This window comes from Oryzias melastigma, linkage group LG15 (genome assembly GCF_002922805.2).
Source record: "Oryzias melastigma strain HK-1 linkage group LG15, ASM292280v2, whole genome shotgun sequence".
NCBI lineage: Eukaryota > Metazoa > Chordata > Actinopteri > Beloniformes > Adrianichthyidae > Oryzias > Oryzias melastigma.
This window is the reverse complement of record NC_050526.1, coordinates 9,971,578-9,990,468: the sequence shown is the minus strand read 5'-3', so window position 1 is coordinate 9,990,468 and position 18,891 is coordinate 9,971,578. Positions and strand designations below refer to the sequence as shown.

Genomic DNA, 18,891 nt, shown 5'->3' with positions numbered 1-18,891 from the left:
TGCGCCGACCTTCTCAACCTCATTTATTTAACTCAGCCCTTTTTCATGGTCACTTTTATTTTTAACTGCTGTCAATATCAACATTAAGACTTGAAAATGATTATCTTACAAACTGATAAACATAAAGCTGTTCATTTGAAATATTTCTACAATAATCAGAAATTACATGAACAAGTTGGAGTTTAAAGACCCACGTCAATTACATTACGTTGTTGATGTTTTTAACGTGAACCTGTTATGTTTTTGTCATGACAGAAGACATATATAAAATAATTTAGGAATTTTTGTGTATTTCTTCTGTACAAGTAAAAATACACAGTTGGAAAAGCTTAAATTTAAGTGAAATGGGCAGACCCAAGTCTCCATTCTGATGCATCACTACAGACAAATAGATCCATGAACGTCTTTGATTTCCTCGTCTGAGCTGGAATCTGGATCAGAACTGTACAGCTTGATGACTCGAGTATTGTTTGCTATTTTATGTTGCAAGCTAGCGGCAAAGTGAGTAAACAAAGATTTCATGAGATATCAGCTTGGAGTTACTTTATACCAACACTCTCAGAGGTGAATTTCTTATAAACTCCAGCTGCTCTGCAGAAACTATGTCCTAGAAAACATTTTTAATTTAAATCTTTAAAATGTTTTGCATTGATGGATCTGTTTGTGGGATTTAACCTTCAAGGCCACTGTAGTTAACCCTAAAACACCAATAATGTCGAAGTGAATAACTGGCTTTTTGGTTTGCCATAAATCTTCCAACATAAAGCGCTCATATACAGTCAATGAGAGCGCTGCAGCACGAAGCAGCTTTTGTCTGTGGCATAAACGTGGATTACACAAACATTTCACAACTGCACAGAGCTGCATATCACCGCAAAGCTCGCTGACTCCGCTTCAGAATCCGCTGGAATTAATTGCGATAACGGTTGAAAAGTCAAGTTAGACCAAAGCATGTAGAGTAGCCAAAACACTGGAGCTAAAGCTCTGGTGTTTAAGGATTTTAACAGATTTTTTAATCCAAACCCTGCAGCCAATCAGAATCAAATATTCACCTGTAGAAAATTCTTTATGAAATCAAGGACACCATGCAGGTTATAAACTTCAGTGACACAATTTATTCTCCTAAGGTGAAACTGAAGGCTTTGGTAAGAACAGAATTTCAAAAGCACTTCAGTGTTTTATCTTTTATCACACTTTAGTGTAAAATCCCAACAAAAGATCAGAAAAGTACCAGCTTGTTTGCATTTTATCATTACTAAAACCATACAAAGATCACATCTTTTCTTGGCTGCAGCAGCATTAAGACGTACAGAGATGACACCAGGCAGTGAGTAACATTTAGATATATAAGTTATTCACATTATCCATCACAAAAAAGTGCACTACCATAAAACTAAAAAGATTCTTTAGATAATAATCAGAATGTAAAACAATCAGAAACTCCTCACATCTCTTTGTGGTTCAGAGAAAAAAAAGGTCAAATGAAAATCACAAAGCAAATATCAGAACAGACATTTATGATTTATGTACCTTTAATTCAATTGACATGAAAATGTCTTTTTAAATAATAAAAAATGTTGAAGCACAACAACAACATACGTTACATTTAAAGGAGATTCAACTCCAAACTAAGACACTGTTTCAGTCAGCAGCACCGATGAAATCATCAGAAACAACTTCAGTTAGCAACAGAAGCACCAAGTCTTAAGTAGTTCTGTCAACACAGTAAACAAGTTACTTCAAATTAGATGACAAAGGTAGAAAAATCACCCTAAAGGTTAACAATAGTACTTTTGGAGGGAGATCTGGTTTATAAAAAACTAAACTGCACATTCAGTCTTTGTACTTTGGCCAAAAATCATTTACAAATGTGAAAAAGTATTCGTTAGTATTCTTTCCGTTCAGGGTGATCCTAAATTAAGCAGAGTATTATATTAAACAGTTCATTGTGAATTAGTAACACATAATGTGTAGAAATCTTTTTAAGATTGTATTGTGTCTTAGTTATAAAAAATAGGATTTATTTATCATGTTAGTTAGTTAATAATTCCTAAGCATAAGATCTGTATTAATAATTCAAGAAAACAATATTTTAAAATTTTTATTTTTAAAGTAACATTCAGTGTACTGTCATAAAATCTAAAAATACATTTTTCATTGGTAAAGGTGTGAATGAATGAGGCTAAAAAATGCAATTTAATTGCTTTTCACATAAAATTAAAATACAAAATGTCTTTAGGATGTAGTAAAATGTTCTTTCAGGAAAAATATTTAGAATGATAAAATTTTTATTTTTACATTTTTAAATTTAGAGTCAGAAAACTGTAAAAAGTGGATCTGTAGAAAAGCTTTATGAATCAAATGTCTTTAGACAATTGTAGAACTTGTTTAAGACGCTCTGATCAGGACATGAGTTAAGGCGAGGAGGAGGAGTCTCTTCCTCACAGAAATCACACGGCAGCTTGGGTATGAGGTCCAGAGACGTGGAGTTTTGTTGTAAAAAGTTCCAACTCTCTCAGCCCAAAGCTATCGTCTCTTGCGGTCCATTTCCCCCTGACCGCTTCCATTGCTGTCCAGGCCGTCTACCTTCAGGCGAGTTTTGCTGTAGTGTTTAATCAGCGCTCCGGGGACAAGGGCCACCAGGGCGATGGCCAGGAGCTGAGCCAGCGTCCCCCAGGAGAAGATGTCATCCAGAGAGGAGATCTGGGCCAGGATCGAGCCCGTGCGAACACAGATGAAGTTGTAGGGGATCAAACCTGAAAACACAGAGCATCACGTGAAGGTTCAGAGTCCCCGGTCCATTCGTGTGTTAAAACTGTGTTTGTGAGCTCACCTATCAACACAGAGAAGAAGAAAATGGAGATGGGGATGTTGAGGACAGGACAGGTGATGTTAAGGAACCAGTTAGGAGTCATGGGGAAGAAACGAAGGAAAAGGAGGAAGAAAAACAAGCTGCTACGATTGTCTTCCACCTGACAGAGTGAGTGAAAAAGAAGGAAAGGAGTGGTTTAAGGGAGGAGGGCGGAGATTAAACCTCATGCAGGACAGGAAGTCTTAAAGCGTAAAAGACCAACAGTAAATCCTGAAATTGTTTGAAATTTAATTTGAGCTCCTTAGGCATTAACCCTCATTTAGCCAAATTAGTTTAGAAATTACTTATTTTTTCTTCAACTGTCTAAATTGTGTTTTATGTGCTCTTGAGGAAGAACAAAGTTAAGTGTAAGTTACTTTCAGTTCATTTGTTAAAGCATTCATCTCCATTTTCTAGGTTCATGCAAACAGGCCAACTCCTAACTCCTTCTCCAGCTAATCCAGGATGATGCATGTTGATGTAATGTGACCAAGAATCAAATTCTCAAAGGAATCAGGGGTATCTAAAGCCTCATGTCAATGAGCTGCAACTTTGAAGAGGGGGACTTGGGGGCAGAAAAAAATGGCGGCTGAAACATTAGCTGGAAGGAAGTCCAGACCGGAACATCCTCATATCTCCGCCCTCCTGCTGCACTCTTGTTTTAGGTAGAAAAAGACGAATATAACAAATACTTTTTTTTTAGCTTTAAACCTTTAACACATGAAGCGTTTCTGTCAAAACCTACAATGTTCTTGACATACCGTATCTCCTTACACGATCATGAGCTGATCTGCAGAGGAAATTTTGCGCTAGTTAACAACACTTTAAAGCAGCTTTTCACCAATTTGCAACACATTATTGATATAAAGTAGTTTTATATCAGTGCAAGCCCCTTTTCCTTGAGACAAATTAAGCTGATTCACGTTGATCGTGTGAAGGGTTGAAGCTAACCGTGGTCAAACGTGAACACTGGTTTGGAGCTAAACTCCAATGTAAAAGTCTTAACAGTTTTACAAATCTAAACACTTTTTAAAAATATCCCTTAATAAAGTATTCACCCTCTTTTGACACATTTTAAGCTAATCCTGAACACTAAAAAAGTTTTAATAAAAGTGGCTTCAACTCTGAAATCTTGTTGAATTTCCATTTCCGGCTAAAGATTTTCAGCCACCATCTTGCCTGCCACCAGGTCCACCTGGCAACCACAGCTACCATGAGTTTATACAAAACTAGATTCCTTTACACTTCACTGGAATTTCAAATAAGTTCAAAGACTGACACAATTTATGTAAAGGATAACACCTGTCAATGTGTGCATTAATTTCTGATAATGTACACTCTGAAGGGAATTATCCAGCTTATACTTTTTTATACCAAAAACATATATATTATTGTTTTTTCTTCAATTTAGATCACCTTTTCATAAAAAGGAGACTATTATATACATGGTGCAGTGTGTTGGCACGGTAACACGACAACACATTGCTGAACCAACTGGACTGCAGCAGTAAAGGAAAGCGATCTATATGCTGATCATCACGATCACCTCTTACCGCTTGTTTTTGTCCAGAAGATGAGGAAAAAGTATGTTTTAAAAAAGCCTGCACAGTGATTCAGAACATTTGAGCCGAAACTTCTTTTTCTGGTGTGCAAACAGGTGTGGAAGCTGACAGACACTTGTGATAACCCAACCTGTCTGGACCTGCAGCATCCACAGGCCAAGCCTTTGCAGGTGTATGTGACTAAGGCTTTATTGAGCTTAATCTTAGTGATTGTTAAGTTCAGAAACTAAATTGTGACACATGATAACAGGAGTAAAAGCAAGAATGGTGTTTGTGTGTTCACTGAAAAGTACCTTTCCACTTTAGAAAATACACAGTTCTCCATGAATTCTTATCTGTACTCTCCAAAAAATTCCTACATAAAATCTGGAACAAAATCCACTTGAAGCTGTCAAATATTGAGAGATGTGTTGAGAGAAAAACTGAAATCAATCTTTTTCATTTGTCCAAAGTAACATTTTTTTCAAATGTTTGATTTTTTGGTGTTATTAAAGACCCACTCCGATAAAATCTGGGGTTTTAGCACATTCTTGCGGCATTTTTCTGATGATAGAGGACATATATAAAGTAAAATTCAGGTTAAATATAATCTCTGAGTTTATCTTTATTCAAACTGATGTGAATCAGGAGCAGACATAAAAAGTGTACTGCATTTGAATAGATCCATGTACATCTTTGTTTTCCTCGTCTGGCTGTTCCTCCAGTAATGTGAGCTCAGGGTTGTGAGGGGCTGTACGGTAATGGAAGACCATGTCAACAGAGCGATGATGGGAAATGAGGACAAGCTAACTCCACGCCAATACTCCTTACCACAACCCAGAATTGAATTCTGAAGTAACTTTGCAGGAACTATGTTCTAGAAAAGGGTTTTGGATTTTGCCTATAAACAGCATGATTATAATTGAGAGACCAGTGGGAATGCTTAAAAATAGATCAAAAAATGATCGGAGTGGGACTTTAAGGTCACGTCAGCTTCTGTTTGATATAGGAGTCACAGTTTATTGAAGTGTTATGAACGGTAGCTCATGGAAATTAACCTCTTAATTGAAAAAAAAAAACGTCTTAAATATGAAATATTTGGATTTGAACTGTCTGTTGTGTATTTTAAAATTAAAGTATTTGTTCATTTTTTGGCCCACCTTCCTCTGCAGCAGGGCGACCTTTTCTGGAAACAAGTGGACCACATACTGCTTCCCAAACACCGAGGACAGGAGGAAGCAGAACGTTGAGCCGGAAGTGGCGAGCAGGCAGGCCAACACCAGACCCTCCCAGGGCCCGAAGATCGCCCCAGCTAGCATGTTCTAGAGGGAAGGACAGGACGGTTTCACAGAATTTAAATTTAGAAATACATTTTTCAGAAATCACGAGAAGAAACTCCACATCAAAAACGTTTTCACATGTTATTTGTGGAGATGTTTCAGCATGAGTCATTTGTTTCTGTGTGGAACTGACCAGGAAGGAGGAGCCAGGTATGGCGAAGGACTGCTTATATAGGTAAGCACTGCAGAACAGCAGCAGAACGTAGCCATAGTTTTCTCTTTTATAGAACTTGAGCATGTCTGCAAGCTCCCGTAGAGACTCCAAGTCTGACGGGAACTTCAGCCTGGAAAGAGCAAAACATGAGATTATGAAACTTTTTTTCAGGATGATTGAGAGACTCAGCATGCAGGCCAGCATCATCTCTGTTGGGACGGACGGCCTTCCTGAAGAAAGCAGACTGTTTTATCAGGAAAAGCAGAAAGTTGGAACAACTCCTTATAACGACCTGACTAGAGCTCTGCAAAATGAGGAAAACTTGTAATGTGTGATATTAAGAGATCACATCGCAGTGACTTCCAATACATGAACCAATAGCAAAACAAAATGTTATTTCAATTTCACTGCAACTGTTTTGTTTAAATAAAAGTCATCATAACTTACTATATATTTTAGATGACCCACGTCCACATTGGAGACAAGAATGTAACATAGAAGGGTTCCAACATGAAGAACGGGTCAAACTAAAATTGTGTTTTTGGTGTTTTAACATGTTTTTTTTTAGCATTTTTCTGATGATGCAGGACATATATAACATTATTTCAGATTAAAACATAATTCTGAGTATTTCTTTATTCAAATTGTGTCGGATCAGACGAAAACCTGCGGTTTAAATAAGCTCTGGTTTGTGACACTTCAAAGGGCTGATGGGAAATTAGCAGTGGTTAATTTCTGCGCAAAACAACACATTTCTAATGAGCTTTCAGACAATGTGTCTTATAAAAACAAAACAGGATTTCTGATTTTAGCGAATAAAAGGAAAAAGAAATGGAGCATAATCATCATTAAAAAAACCACCAGGAATGCTTTGACAATAGATAAGAATATAGTTGGAGTGGGACCTAAAAATGGGGAAATTATATATAAAATACACAAGATAATTGAATGAATTTAGTCTAATGACTTTTTGAGATGTTTGTTGCACAGGCAGCAGAGTTGGTTAGAGAGCAGAGGTTCCTCCCAGTCTTGTACGGTGGCCTGGAAGCCTGTGTTTGTGCTGGAGTTTACAGCTATAAATCGGCTGATGGATTTCTTACACCTGTGTCCTAGCGCGGTCAGGTGTATCGCTGAAAATTATTTGAATTTCACTAAATTTGTCAATAAAACATTTGTCACTGCCAGGATATGTGCTCTGAGTTCACCATAACAAGCTCAGATCTCACACTGATTAATGAATGACCATAAAAGAAAGTTGTATTTATTGGATTGTTATTCAAGACACTTTGATAAGAATTAATCTTCAAGATAAGTCATTTTTTTTACATTTTCAGTTGATGGTGTGCTTTGTGATTTTTTTTTCCAAGAAAAAAGTGAAACCTGGCTCAAAAAATGTTGACAAATACTCTGTTAGATCATAATGAAGTTAAGGGGTCATCTACAAATAAACAAAGCCCACAAACTAAGACTACCAAAGTCCAGCCCCAAACTAAAATAACAAAACCCAGTAGTGTAAGACTGCTGAGGACAAAGATGGAAAAAGAACAAAATAAATAAATACATAAAGGAAAAATATAACAGCATTTTTAAAGTAAGGATTACTTAATAAGCATTTATTACTTTTATATAAGTTACATTTCTAAATTGATGTCTGAGGTTCACATAGATGATAAACTATGCAGGTTTTCACATCCATGTTGACCTGAAGACGTCTTTGTTGCTCAACGCTTCCTCCAGAATGCAAAGATTTTATATGCAAAGCAAAAAAACTATGATCTTTCATGAGTTAAAAGCACATATTATCTTGTGCTGCACAACATTGGTCACTAGCTGCGCTGAGATGATCATGTGTTGCGCAGAGCTTCTTTTATTTTGAAAATAAGTTATCTGAGCTTCTGTCAAATGTTTAAAAAAAATCATTAAAAAGTTTCTTAGACACTAGGTTATTTTTATATTTTTACTTTTGTTTGTACCAAAAAAAATAGACATAATTCATATTGTTACAAAACAGAAGATCATGAATGCAAATCCAAATGTCTTAGAGGCTAAAGTAAGGTTATGCAGCTCCTGCTAGGTTTTGATCAGTAGAAAACAAACCCAAATGCTCTGTTACTGTTCAAGGCTTCCGACCCCTGCTCTAAGCCAATGGTTGATGCTTATAAAAGGCTCAGAATTGTCTCAGAAAGTTTGCTGTGGTTCTCGCTTGAGCCCTCCAGTCGCTGAAATGTTCAGTGTGCATAACCTTCAACGTGAGCAGCGTGCTCACATGTCTTAGGAGACCTCTTCACACCGTTAGCGTTGAGGAAGAAGCTGTTCCTCAGTCTGCTGTCACTGATGTTTTGCTCTTTCAGGCCTGAGTTCAGGATGACAAACGGTCCACATTTGACCCTTAGTCTTAGCTATTCTGTGTGGAGCCTTTTTAAAGTCTCACTCCAATCATCATTTGATTTATTGCAAAAGCATTCACAGTATTTTTATTAAATTACGGTTTTGTCATTTTAAGCCAAAATAATAAAACGTGTTTCGTTTTCTGGGACATAGTTTCTGCAGAGCGACAGAAGTTCCTTAGAAATTCACCTCAATTGGTTTGTAAACAACCCCGCCCCCACTTCCCCTCTCTGTTGCTGAGAGTTTTGAACAGGGAGCTACTGATACGCCCACAAATAGGGTCTTTTCAAAGGACATTTTTTCATCAGCTCCTGATTCACAACTACTTGAATAAAAAAATACTAATTTTCTTTATATGCCCCGCATCATCAGAGAAATGCTACAAGAACAGGTTAAAATACAATTTTCACCGGAGTGGGTGTTTAACCACTTTGTTAGGAACAGACAAAAAGTTTTCTCCTCTCTTGGTAGATTCTTCAGTTGATTTTAGGGGGTTTTGATAAAAACCACTGCACAGGGGACACATACTTCATGGTAAATTTAAACCAGAGTGTTTTAAGGTTCAGGGTTTATTAGTTCTGAAGAGGGGTTGGAGTTCTGTATAACTGAAGCCCATGTGTCTCCATGGCAGAGATGATCCCTCTGTAGGTCTGAGTGTAAAAAATCAAGTGTAACTGGATGCATTTGATTGACAGCCAGAAATAGACATAAGCAGAGGGGGGAAATCCAAGTCATCAAAAACTCAACATGCCGGCTCTACGTCAACTTTAAGATGGCTCAGTTTAATTGGTCAGAGGTCAAGTATTCTGCTCTGTCATTGGTCAGCAGGTTGCTGATGTGTAAGGTCATGTGAAGCTGTGCATGTATGTACAGTATGTGTCAAGCGTTTTTACTGCGTGGCTTCAAAAAGCATCTTGGATCTGGAGGTAACACCAGCTGGCATCAGAACACCAAATATTACGTTCACTGCTGACCAGAATAGCCGTCATCACTAGAAAGTGACTTCAGGACGGAGGTTGTGTTCGTCCTGGTTCCATGCGTGAACACAGTGGAATGATGCAGTATCAGTATACCATGAGTAATCTCAGTATCCTGGCTGCAGACACACATGTCTGGCCTCAGAGTGTCGAGCTCAGTGTTATTCTATCGTCCTCCAGCAACCGCATGAGTCTTCACGCTCACGCTGAGGAGTAATGTGATCAGCTCAAGAAGTGCTTCAGGATGGAAAGATGAGACATTTCTGTCCTTTTTATCTGGTATTTCAGTGCTACAATAACAGAAACACATCATTATTGTTGGAAGTCATCAAGATCTGTTTGTAGAATCATCCAGTGGACTTCTAAACTCACAGAGACAACTTCTATAAGTGGTTTTATGCTGTTACTCAAAGATCCACACAAACGAATCCAGACAGCAGTTATGTTTAGTGTTTGTTGACTGACTGCAGACTGTTTACCACGTGGATTACATCTTGTTTTTCAGAACAGTGATCTGGGGGGTTTTGTGCTTTGGGGAATCCCCACTGGCTTTCAAAATAGAGTTATAGAATGATCATCTGCACAAAGTTAAGCTTTACCTCACCTCATTTTCTCTTCTTGCCATTTTTTTTAAACTCAAAAAGTGGTTGATTTAAGTTTACCACAAGTATACTTATGTGTCAAAGTCAAGGCCCGGATCCGGCCCTCCAGATCATTTATTGTTATTAATGGACCGATATTATCTTGTACTTATTTCTAACTTGTATAATTTTGACAAAATATATTTTAAAGAGTACAATATTGAAAGTTATTTAACTTTTAAGTTGATTTATTATGGAATGATATTCCTGCCTGTTTATTACTCAGAGTTATGTTAAAAAAAAGGAATGTTTTTAAAGTTTTAAAAATGTAGTTTTAGAGTGTTCTATAAATATTTATCCTGTTCGACAAGCGACCTAAGGTGTGTTTTGGATTTTGGCCCCTTGTGCGACTGAGTTTGACACCCCTGATCTAAAGGCTTACAATGTATAGTATAGTATGTTATAGTACTACAATACAGTACAGTACAGCATATTGCACTATAGTTAGTATCTATAAATGTTCAATTTTCCTCTAAAGAAGTAGTCAGTTAATATTGCTCTATAGTATAATTAACTTTAGGAGTTCTTGCTAAGGGCTGCCACAAAGTTTAAAGTCGGTATATTGAAAAATACAATATATTTGAGTACATAATGTAAAGATATGAATACATAACTTTCATTGACATTATTTGTTTTAAACATGTTTAAACTACTCATTTAAAAATGTTTAATTGTTCTCATAGTGACTGAATCAAAACCACTGCATAGACACATTTATGCATTTATTGTTTAAATTATTATTATTATTTTTTTATTATTACAACAGAATTTATTGCAGTACTTAATAATAGTCCGATAGTGTTTCAGTACCAAACCCTAGTCTAAGGTGTTTTACCTGAGCTCCAGCTCGGGCGCGTCCTCTCCCTCTCCGGCCGCCGGCAGCTGCTTGGGTCCCGGTGGAAGGTGCGTGGACAGCACGTACAGGTAGACGCTCGCCGCCGCCACGATGGCAGCCAGTCCGGCCAAGGAGCGCATGGCGTCCCGCAGAAAAGCCTCCTTTTCCCCGCTAATCCTGCTCTAAGGGCTCAGGCTGAATTTAAGCGGAGAGCGAAGACCCCCAGACGGCTAAAGTTGACGTGTTGGGGTTCAGTTGGACGGCACCGAGGGGAAAGGGGTGTCGCTTACCGGGACCCGGGCTCCAGATGACGGCGGACATTCCTGCAGGGGCTCGGCACGCGGATCAGATGGCAGCTTGAGGCGTGACAGCGTCCTTCACACTCAAAGTCTCTGTTTAGAAACTCACTGTGGTTATCACAACTGTTTCCATACACACTTTTCTTCTAACTCTCTTTCTGAAACCGGATTTTATCACCAATCCTGGAAAACTCAGTTTGAAGTTTGACGTTTATTTATGCACGTGCGTTTTTAGGCCACTAGAGGGAGACAGATGGTCATTTTTGTTAAAACTCACCCAATGGTGGAGATGGTTCATTTTCTAAGGGGTGGCAAGAAAGGGCAGACGACTTTGGAAAGAGGGCAAATGAGAACAACAGAGTGGAAAGTCATTACAAACGAGAGTTTCAAAAAAACAAAGTTTTAAACTGTTTTATTATTGCTATTGTCCCATCTATTTCTAATTCCTAAAGAAGCTTGTAATGATGATTTATTATCCATTTGACACTTTAATTTAATTTTAATTCTGAAAACAATGCATTTATATTTAATTGGATGCTAAATAAAGTTGAGATAGTAAATTTGACCATATCCCATAAAATAGTTTGTAGGTTTGTCGTCAATCGAGCAGCATCTACTGTATTAAAATATTTGTATTCCCACACAGTTATTCACAGTATTTCCACTCTAATAACTGAGAAAATAATCACTACTATGAACTAAAAAAACACACACACATCATAAATAAAAAAATAACAAATTAATCAATTTGAAAAAAAAAAATAATCATGATTAAATGCCATTGATTTTTTTTAGTTAGAGTATTTTCCAGCCACTTATTATCTGCAAATAATCTAAAACTCAGTTTTGGTCTACTTTTGAATTTTCTGTATTTTCAATTTGAAAGACTACCTGCTTGCTTATTTGGTATCATTTTAATCAGCACAACTGCACCTATGTAGCACTACCTTTATTTTGTCATGTTTCCATCTGGAAAAAATTGATTTGTTTCGTTGAAACTTCAAAGATGTTTGGCGAACCGTTTTTACAACATAGAATGAAAGTTTTCGTTATAATTTTATAAAAACAACAAGAATAAAAAATGCCCACAAGTTAATCCACATACTTTTGAATGAAAATACAAAAAAATCCAGTCTAAAGTCACACCAGGAATTTTTACTGCTGTCTATTTGACATTTTTTCCTGGAATTCCATGTTTTTTCTCTTTTTTTCAGCTTTGTCTTTTTTCACATACATTTTCCTTATTATACTTGTGAAAAATAATATTTATTTATTTTAGGAGAGGTTTGATCCAGCTGGATTTCAGATTGGCTGCTCACAGGTGGGGAGGTGTCTGTCCATTCTGAACTACTCGTCTTCTGTGACATCGGGGAGTGGGACTTTTGTGGAGAACCACAGAGTTTCCGCAATTTTTAGACAACACTGATGCTTGTTATTGTGGAAAATTCATGTCGTTCCCCATCCCAAAATAGAATACTGGTCTGTGTCCTTGTTGTTGGATTTCTCATAGCAGGCAGCTCCGTTTCACTTCCGTCCGCCCCCATAGTGGGTGCAACACCGCTGCTTCATTACAGCCATCACATTAACATTCATTCTCTGCCTTATTTATTAAAAAAGAAGATCACTTTTTCACAAATAAATGCCGTATTATCTCTTTAATTTAATGACATCTCAATCACAGAATGTAAGAAAAAGTTTGCGTTTATTTTAGACAGTTTTATTACGCTGATCTCACAGCTGCACGGCAGGACGCCTGAGGTCGTTAATACATATTAACTAATTAATCATGTTCCATTATGTTCTGTTAATGAGTCAACTTTCACAGCTCTAATGATAACTCTTCACTCAGTGTATTTGTCCTTTCAATGTGGAAAGGGTGCTTTGCTTCAGTCTCATTGAGAACTGCAGTAATGCAGTTGCTGTTTTGCTTGACACAAATGAATGTTGCATTCTCCACATTTGAGTCTGGCTCTTTCATTGTGGGCGCGTTCGACTGTGAAACAGTGATTCTGGTCCAGGTTCAGGTTTAGTGTTAGGAGTCATCATGTAGGACAAGCTGGGTCCCCCAGTAAATAACTTTCATAGTGTCCTGTAAGGATTAAAATGTCAAATGAACAAATACTAGAAAGATAGGAAATCTGCTGGGAAGTATACCTCACCTTGATGAAAAGATTGGCACAATAACTACTCCCTGAAGATTCTGACATCATGTCCAGGCCCCGCCCATTTGGCCTCACCATTTGTGAGGAGGTGGGTTACATCATACATGAGCTAATTAGAGGAAAGCAGGACTGGGGTTTGGGGCTTTAACACTGACAGGTTAAAGACAGGAAATTCAGTTTTTTCTTGCACAGTGATCTGATTTCTGATCACAAAGTTTCATTTATTGATGGAGCTTTGATGGGAATGTTGGCCAACAGAACATCCAACCATGTTTGGAAACCCTAAATAATAATGGATGTAAAAATATGTTTCTTAGGTCCCTTTATTTGGATTTTGTTCTTTTCTGTCATCTTCTAAGTTGCCCTTGTCAGTCACACCAGTTTCAGGTTTGTCATGATCCACAGTAGTCTTAAGTTCAGTCAATTTCCCCATCCTATTTGAGTGCCTGGTTTTCAGTTACTCCTCGTGAGATCATGTTCTGCCATGCTTCTCCATGGTTTTTGTCATGTTTTGGTTCGTTTATGAAATATTTAGTTTCCGTCACCAAAGCCCGGTCTCTTGTGTTTGGGTCCATCCTATTCCTATTCTTGACAAACCAGAGATAAACTTTGGTAAATCATTTCCTAAAATCTTGTTTCATTTTGTTTTAGAGGGCATAAGGAATAGATACAAACAAAATAAATATGGTCGTGGTGCAGCGGTAGGGTGGTCAATCGGAAGATTGCAGGTTTGATTCCCGCCTATGTGCCTAAGAGTCCATGGGCAAGACACTGAACCCCACATTGCCACTGGTGAAAGGTTGGCACTAGTGTTCAGGCACCACCAGAATGTGTCTGTGACTGTGAAGCGCTTTGGACCTTAGAGGAGGGTAGAAAAGTGCTATACAAGTATACGCCATTTACGATAGAAATAAATATAATTAAACTTAGAAAGCATGACACTTTCAATCTATTTTATGAGAACTTTGTTCAAAAAATTTCAATAAATTGATTGAAAAAAATGGGAGGAAGTAGTTTCCCAAATGTTGCCAAATAAAAATAAAAGTCTTTTGTGGAACGGGTTTGCTCTTTATAATTTATCTTTGGAATAAAACTGCACATCCTGCTCCGGAGAGTGAGTTGGTATGATAACTTACCGTATTTTCCGGACTAGAAGTCACACATTTTTTCATAGATTTTCCAAGGGTGCGACTTATACTCAGGAGCAACTTATATGTGATTTTGTTAGACATAAATAGGCCAACCCACTCTCAGTAAAATGCGTACATATTCCACGACTTTGCACTCTGAAATACTGTGTATAATATACGCCAAACATGGTTTTTGCGTGCATATGATACGCAATGGTAGAGACGCAATGACGTCGTTCCTGGTTAAGGTTAGGATTACGGTTATGGTTATGGTCAGAAAAGCAAATTGTTCATTTGTGGAAAACACATTTAACATGTTTAGGACCGCGCGTATTATATGTACTCAAAACCAGTTTTTGGCGTATATTATACACGGTATTTCCCAAATCGTGGCATATGTGCAAATATTACTGAGACTGGGCTGAAATAGGCTCATATATTTGTTATTTTCCCCACTTAAACCGGTTGCCTTTTGGTGGTTGTTTCCCAATTACAACCACTAGAGGGCACTGTAGGTTTGTGTATCAGTATCTACTGCTGCCAGCTGACAGAAACGCAGAAGAAGAAGTTACAATCAAAACAAACGTTCCTGATAATCTAATCATTCTCCTCATAGATGTTATGATGTTTTTCTCATTTGCATCAAGACATTATTATTATTGTTTTTATTTTTCTCTTCCTGGGCTAATGTGGGACAACAAGCCATCAAACTGGGTTATAAACGGACACCCTTCGCAATTTTCACCAACATGTCACCATTCCCACTCGAGGAGACAACACATTGGACTGTGTGTACCCAAACATCCGCGGTGCATACAGAGCTCTCCCTCGCCCCACCTTGGCCTCTCTGACCACATCTCCCTGCTTCTGGCACCATCCTACCAGCCTCTGATAAGAAGGAATACAGAGGAATACATCTCCTCTGTCCTGGGATTTATCTCCAAGTGTGCCAGTGATGTCGCTACCACAAAGTCAGTCATTTGTAATCCAAATCGAAAGCCCTGGCTGAACGCTGAGGTGAGAGCTCTGCTGAAAGCCAGGAATGCTGCATTCAGGGCAGAGGTATCTGTATTGAGAGCAGCAAGGAATGAACTGACGGCGGCCATAAACAGAGCCAAATCCACATTCGCTAGGAAAATTGAGGAGCATTTCTCTTCAAATGACCCCCGGAGCATGTGGAGGGGCATTAAGTGCATCACAAACTTCAAAGGCAGGAATGCACAGTGTCCAGATGACCCCTCTTTGGCAGATGAACTCAACAGGTTCTACGCATGCTCTGAGGATCCTGCTCTACCACCGCCCTTCACCAAACTCGCCACTCCACCAGGTGATATGCCCCTCAAAATGTGAGCAGGACCCTTAAAGGAATTAACCCCCGCAAAGCTGCTGGCCCCGATAACATCCCAGGGCAGGTGCTGAAGGACTGTGCATCTGAGCTGTCGGAGGTGGTAGCAGACATTTTTAACATATCTTTGTCTGAGGCATCTGTGCCAACCTGCCTAAAAACATCTGTCATTGTTCCTGTGCCAAGGGGTTCCACAGTTACGGGGCTTGATGACTACCGACCCATAGCACTGACCCCGGTAGTCATGAAGTGCTTCGAGAGGCTGGCTATGGCCCATATCAGGAACAACATCGATGCCACTGTGGACCCGCAGCAGTTCGGTTACAAGAAGAACCGCTCCACTGATGATGCCATCTCATCTGTGGTCCACACAGCCCTTCAGCACCTGGAGGGCAGGAACACCTACATCCGCATGCTCTTCCTGGATTTCTCCTCGGCCTTCAACACCATCATCCCACAGACCCTGCTGCAGAAACTCTCCACCCTTGGCCTGAGCCCCACACTAGGGAACTGGGTTCTGGATTTACTGACAAATAGACAACAGACTGTCAGGATCCACAATACCATCTCCCATACCCCCACCCTGAGCACTGGCACCCCCCAGGGCTGTGTGCTGAGCCACCTCCTGTTCACTCTGCTGACATATGACTGTTCGGTGAGACACCCCAGTTGCCTATAGTCAAGTTTGCAGATGACACAGCAGTAGTAGGACACATCAGCAACAACGATGAGTATGACTACCGAGAGGAGGTGGGGATGTTGGTGCAATGGTGCAGAGAGAACAACCTCTGCATCAACGTGAAGAAGACCAAGGAGATGGTGGTGGATTTCAAGAAAAGCAGACGCCCCACCCCACACCTTCACATCAATGGAGCACCAGTGGAGCCTGTCTCCAGCTATAAATATCTGGGTGTGCACATCAGTGAGGACCTCTCCTGGAGCACCAACACTTCCCAGCTGGTCAAGAAGGCCCACAAGCGCCTGTACTTCCTTAGGAAGCTGCGGCGGGCTGGACTTGGAGGCTCAGCCCTGATGAGCTTCTACCATGCTGCTGTGGAGAGCGTCCTCTGCACCTGCATCACCATGTGGCAAGGCAGCTGCACCATCGCTGAGAGGAAAGCTCTGCAGCGTGTGGTAAAAGCCACCCAGAGAACTGTGGGGGGAGTGTTGCCAACCACCACTGACCTCTACATCGCAAGATGCAGGAGGAGGGGTCTGAACGTAATCAAAGACCCCACCCACCCGGCACATGGTCTGTTCCAACCACTCCCATCAGGCAGGAGGCTGAGGAGCATTAGATCCAGAACCACCAGGCTCCCAAACAGTTTCTTCCCTGAAGCTGTCAGGCTGCTGAACTCAGTGTGACTGTTGTGTTCTATATGTTTACTTTATTTATTTGTTCATTTGTTTGTTTATATTTTTCCCCGGGATCTGAGTTCCAATCTCTGCCAGTGATATTAAATTGTCCACTGGTCTGACATTATAAATCCTTTTAATTTTTAAATCCTTTGAATATGTTTTTTTCTTCTTCATTATGCATTTTTTGGCTACTGCGACTTATACTCCGGTGCGACTTATAGTCCGGAAAATACGGTATATGCTCCAAAGAAAACTGCCAATTTTGGAACAGAAAATGGGGGATATCAACGAACTGACCCAGATATCCAACATACCTTCCTTTCTGGAACAGGGCCTGGAGCCCGTTTCAAGAAGTAGGTTAAACAAATTTAGAGTTCAAACCCGAACTCAGAGTCCACTGACTCAAAATTCTCAAACTTAGAGTTTTTGGTTTCATAACAGCTGAAAAGAGTTGATTCAATCAACTTGAAGTTGTTGGGACCAGAATCAGGTGCGAACATCACGACCATAAAAAGCCCTGATCAATGGAGCAAAGACAGCACGATTCACCATGGCAACGGGATAAAAAAAACACCTGAGTTTTGTACTTCCGGCGACAGAAATTGATGCATTCCTATGAACATACGTGAGTACGAGCAGATTTTCCACAAAAAGATCAACACAGCTGCAGTGGTAAAACTGAGAGAGAAAATATCTGCAGAGTTAATGCGTACATCTACATTTGAATCATTTCAATTCAGTAGAAGAACTGAATAATGTCAAGAAGGTCATTTTGTCACTTAAGTAAGGAATGGTTTTTGATCTGTTAATAATTTAACAAATAATCTCTGTAAGTGCATTTTTAATTCTCAAGAATTAAATAATATTCACTGAAAAGTTTTTTAAGCATAACAAATGTTCTCATATGCCAGACTCGAACTCCATTCTTCAAAATACAGTCAGGCACACAAACCATTGTACTAACATTTAGTTTGCCACTAGCAGCACGGTAGGTGCTTTGACCAGACCAGGTTATGCTCACAGAGTCAGTTGCTGTAGTGATTGATTCTGAGTTCAGCTGAACCCGCTTCGTGAAATGGGTTTGGTTTCACCCACTTTCACGGGTTTAAGTTTTTTTCCGTTTCTGAAACCGAAAATTCAGTTTTACTGAATTTGAAGTTCACAAACTTAGAGTTTCAACATAACCTGCTTCTTGAAACGGGCCCCTGATGTTTTTCAGGCTCACCAGGTTAAGATGGAGTTCAAAAACATCAAATCAGTGACAAAATATCAACGTAGCTGATTGATAAACTAAAACTAAACTAAAGTGGGCATCCCTGTCTCGAGATCCTCCTTCTCTTGATTATTTTTGGTGTTTTTTTTATTTCTATGATTACAGCTAAATAATAAATATTTATGCTAGCTAAGATAATAGTTAAGTCAGACATAAATCTTGTCTTAAAAATGAGAGAGGAAGAGGACAGCAAAAAATGAGCTTAAGGAGCACAAAGTGATTGTCAGGTTTACTTAGTCCTAAACTATAAACATGTGAAATAATATGACAGTTTTTAATGAAATATTTGTAATTACCCAGCCGTCTACAGATCTCAAACCTGTAGTTTTCTGAATGACTAAAAGTATTTCTAAAGGTAACATTTTCATGAAAAAAATGAGAAGAGCAACACAACATCATTCTGTGGGAGAAGTCGGGAGGTTCAGGAGATGTTGGATGTTTTTATTGTTTTGAATTAGAGCTGTCAGGCGATCAAAATTTTTAATCGCGATTAATCGCATTGTCCTGAGTTAACTTGCGATTAACAGTTCTACATTAATTATGAAAACAAGAATGACTAAATTAATAGTTTTCATCAGAAATACTTTATTTTGTAA

The 18,891-nt window shown here is 39.0% G+C and overlaps 1 protein-coding gene across 1 annotated transcript; it reads right to left on the bottom strand.

Annotated features, from left to right (window-relative positions):
• Positions 1–1,514: 1,514 nt before the first annotated feature.
• Positions 1,515–11,837, bottom strand: LOC112161931 (transmembrane protein 41A-B). The gene is made up of 5 exons (XM_024297491.2): positions 10,728–11,837; positions 5,866–6,016; positions 5,553–5,714; positions 2,834–2,972; positions 1,515–2,756 (listed from the first exon to the last, which is right to left on the bottom strand). Exons 1-5 carry the CDS (start codon positions 10,865–10,867, stop codon positions 2,527–2,529), a joined length of 822 nt encoding a protein of 273 aa, XP_024153259.1. The 5' UTR covers positions 10,868–11,837; the 3' UTR covers positions 1,515–2,526.
• Between the last annotated feature and the right edge of the window lie 7,054 nt (positions 11,838–18,891).

Coding starts and splice junctions, on each gene's coding strand:
- LOC112161931 (XM_024297491.2), bottom strand. CDS start 10,867: ATGCGCTCCTTGGCCGGACTGGCTGCCATCGTGGCGGCGGCGAGCGTC. Junction 6,017..10,727: donor GCGCCCGAGCTGGAGCTCAG/GTAAAACACCTT, acceptor TGCTCTTTCCAG/GCTGAAGTTCCCGTCAGACT. Junction 2,973..5,552: donor TCGCCCTGCTGCAGAGGAAG/GTGGGCCAAAAA, acceptor TCACTCTGTCAG/GTGGAAGACAATCGTAGCAG.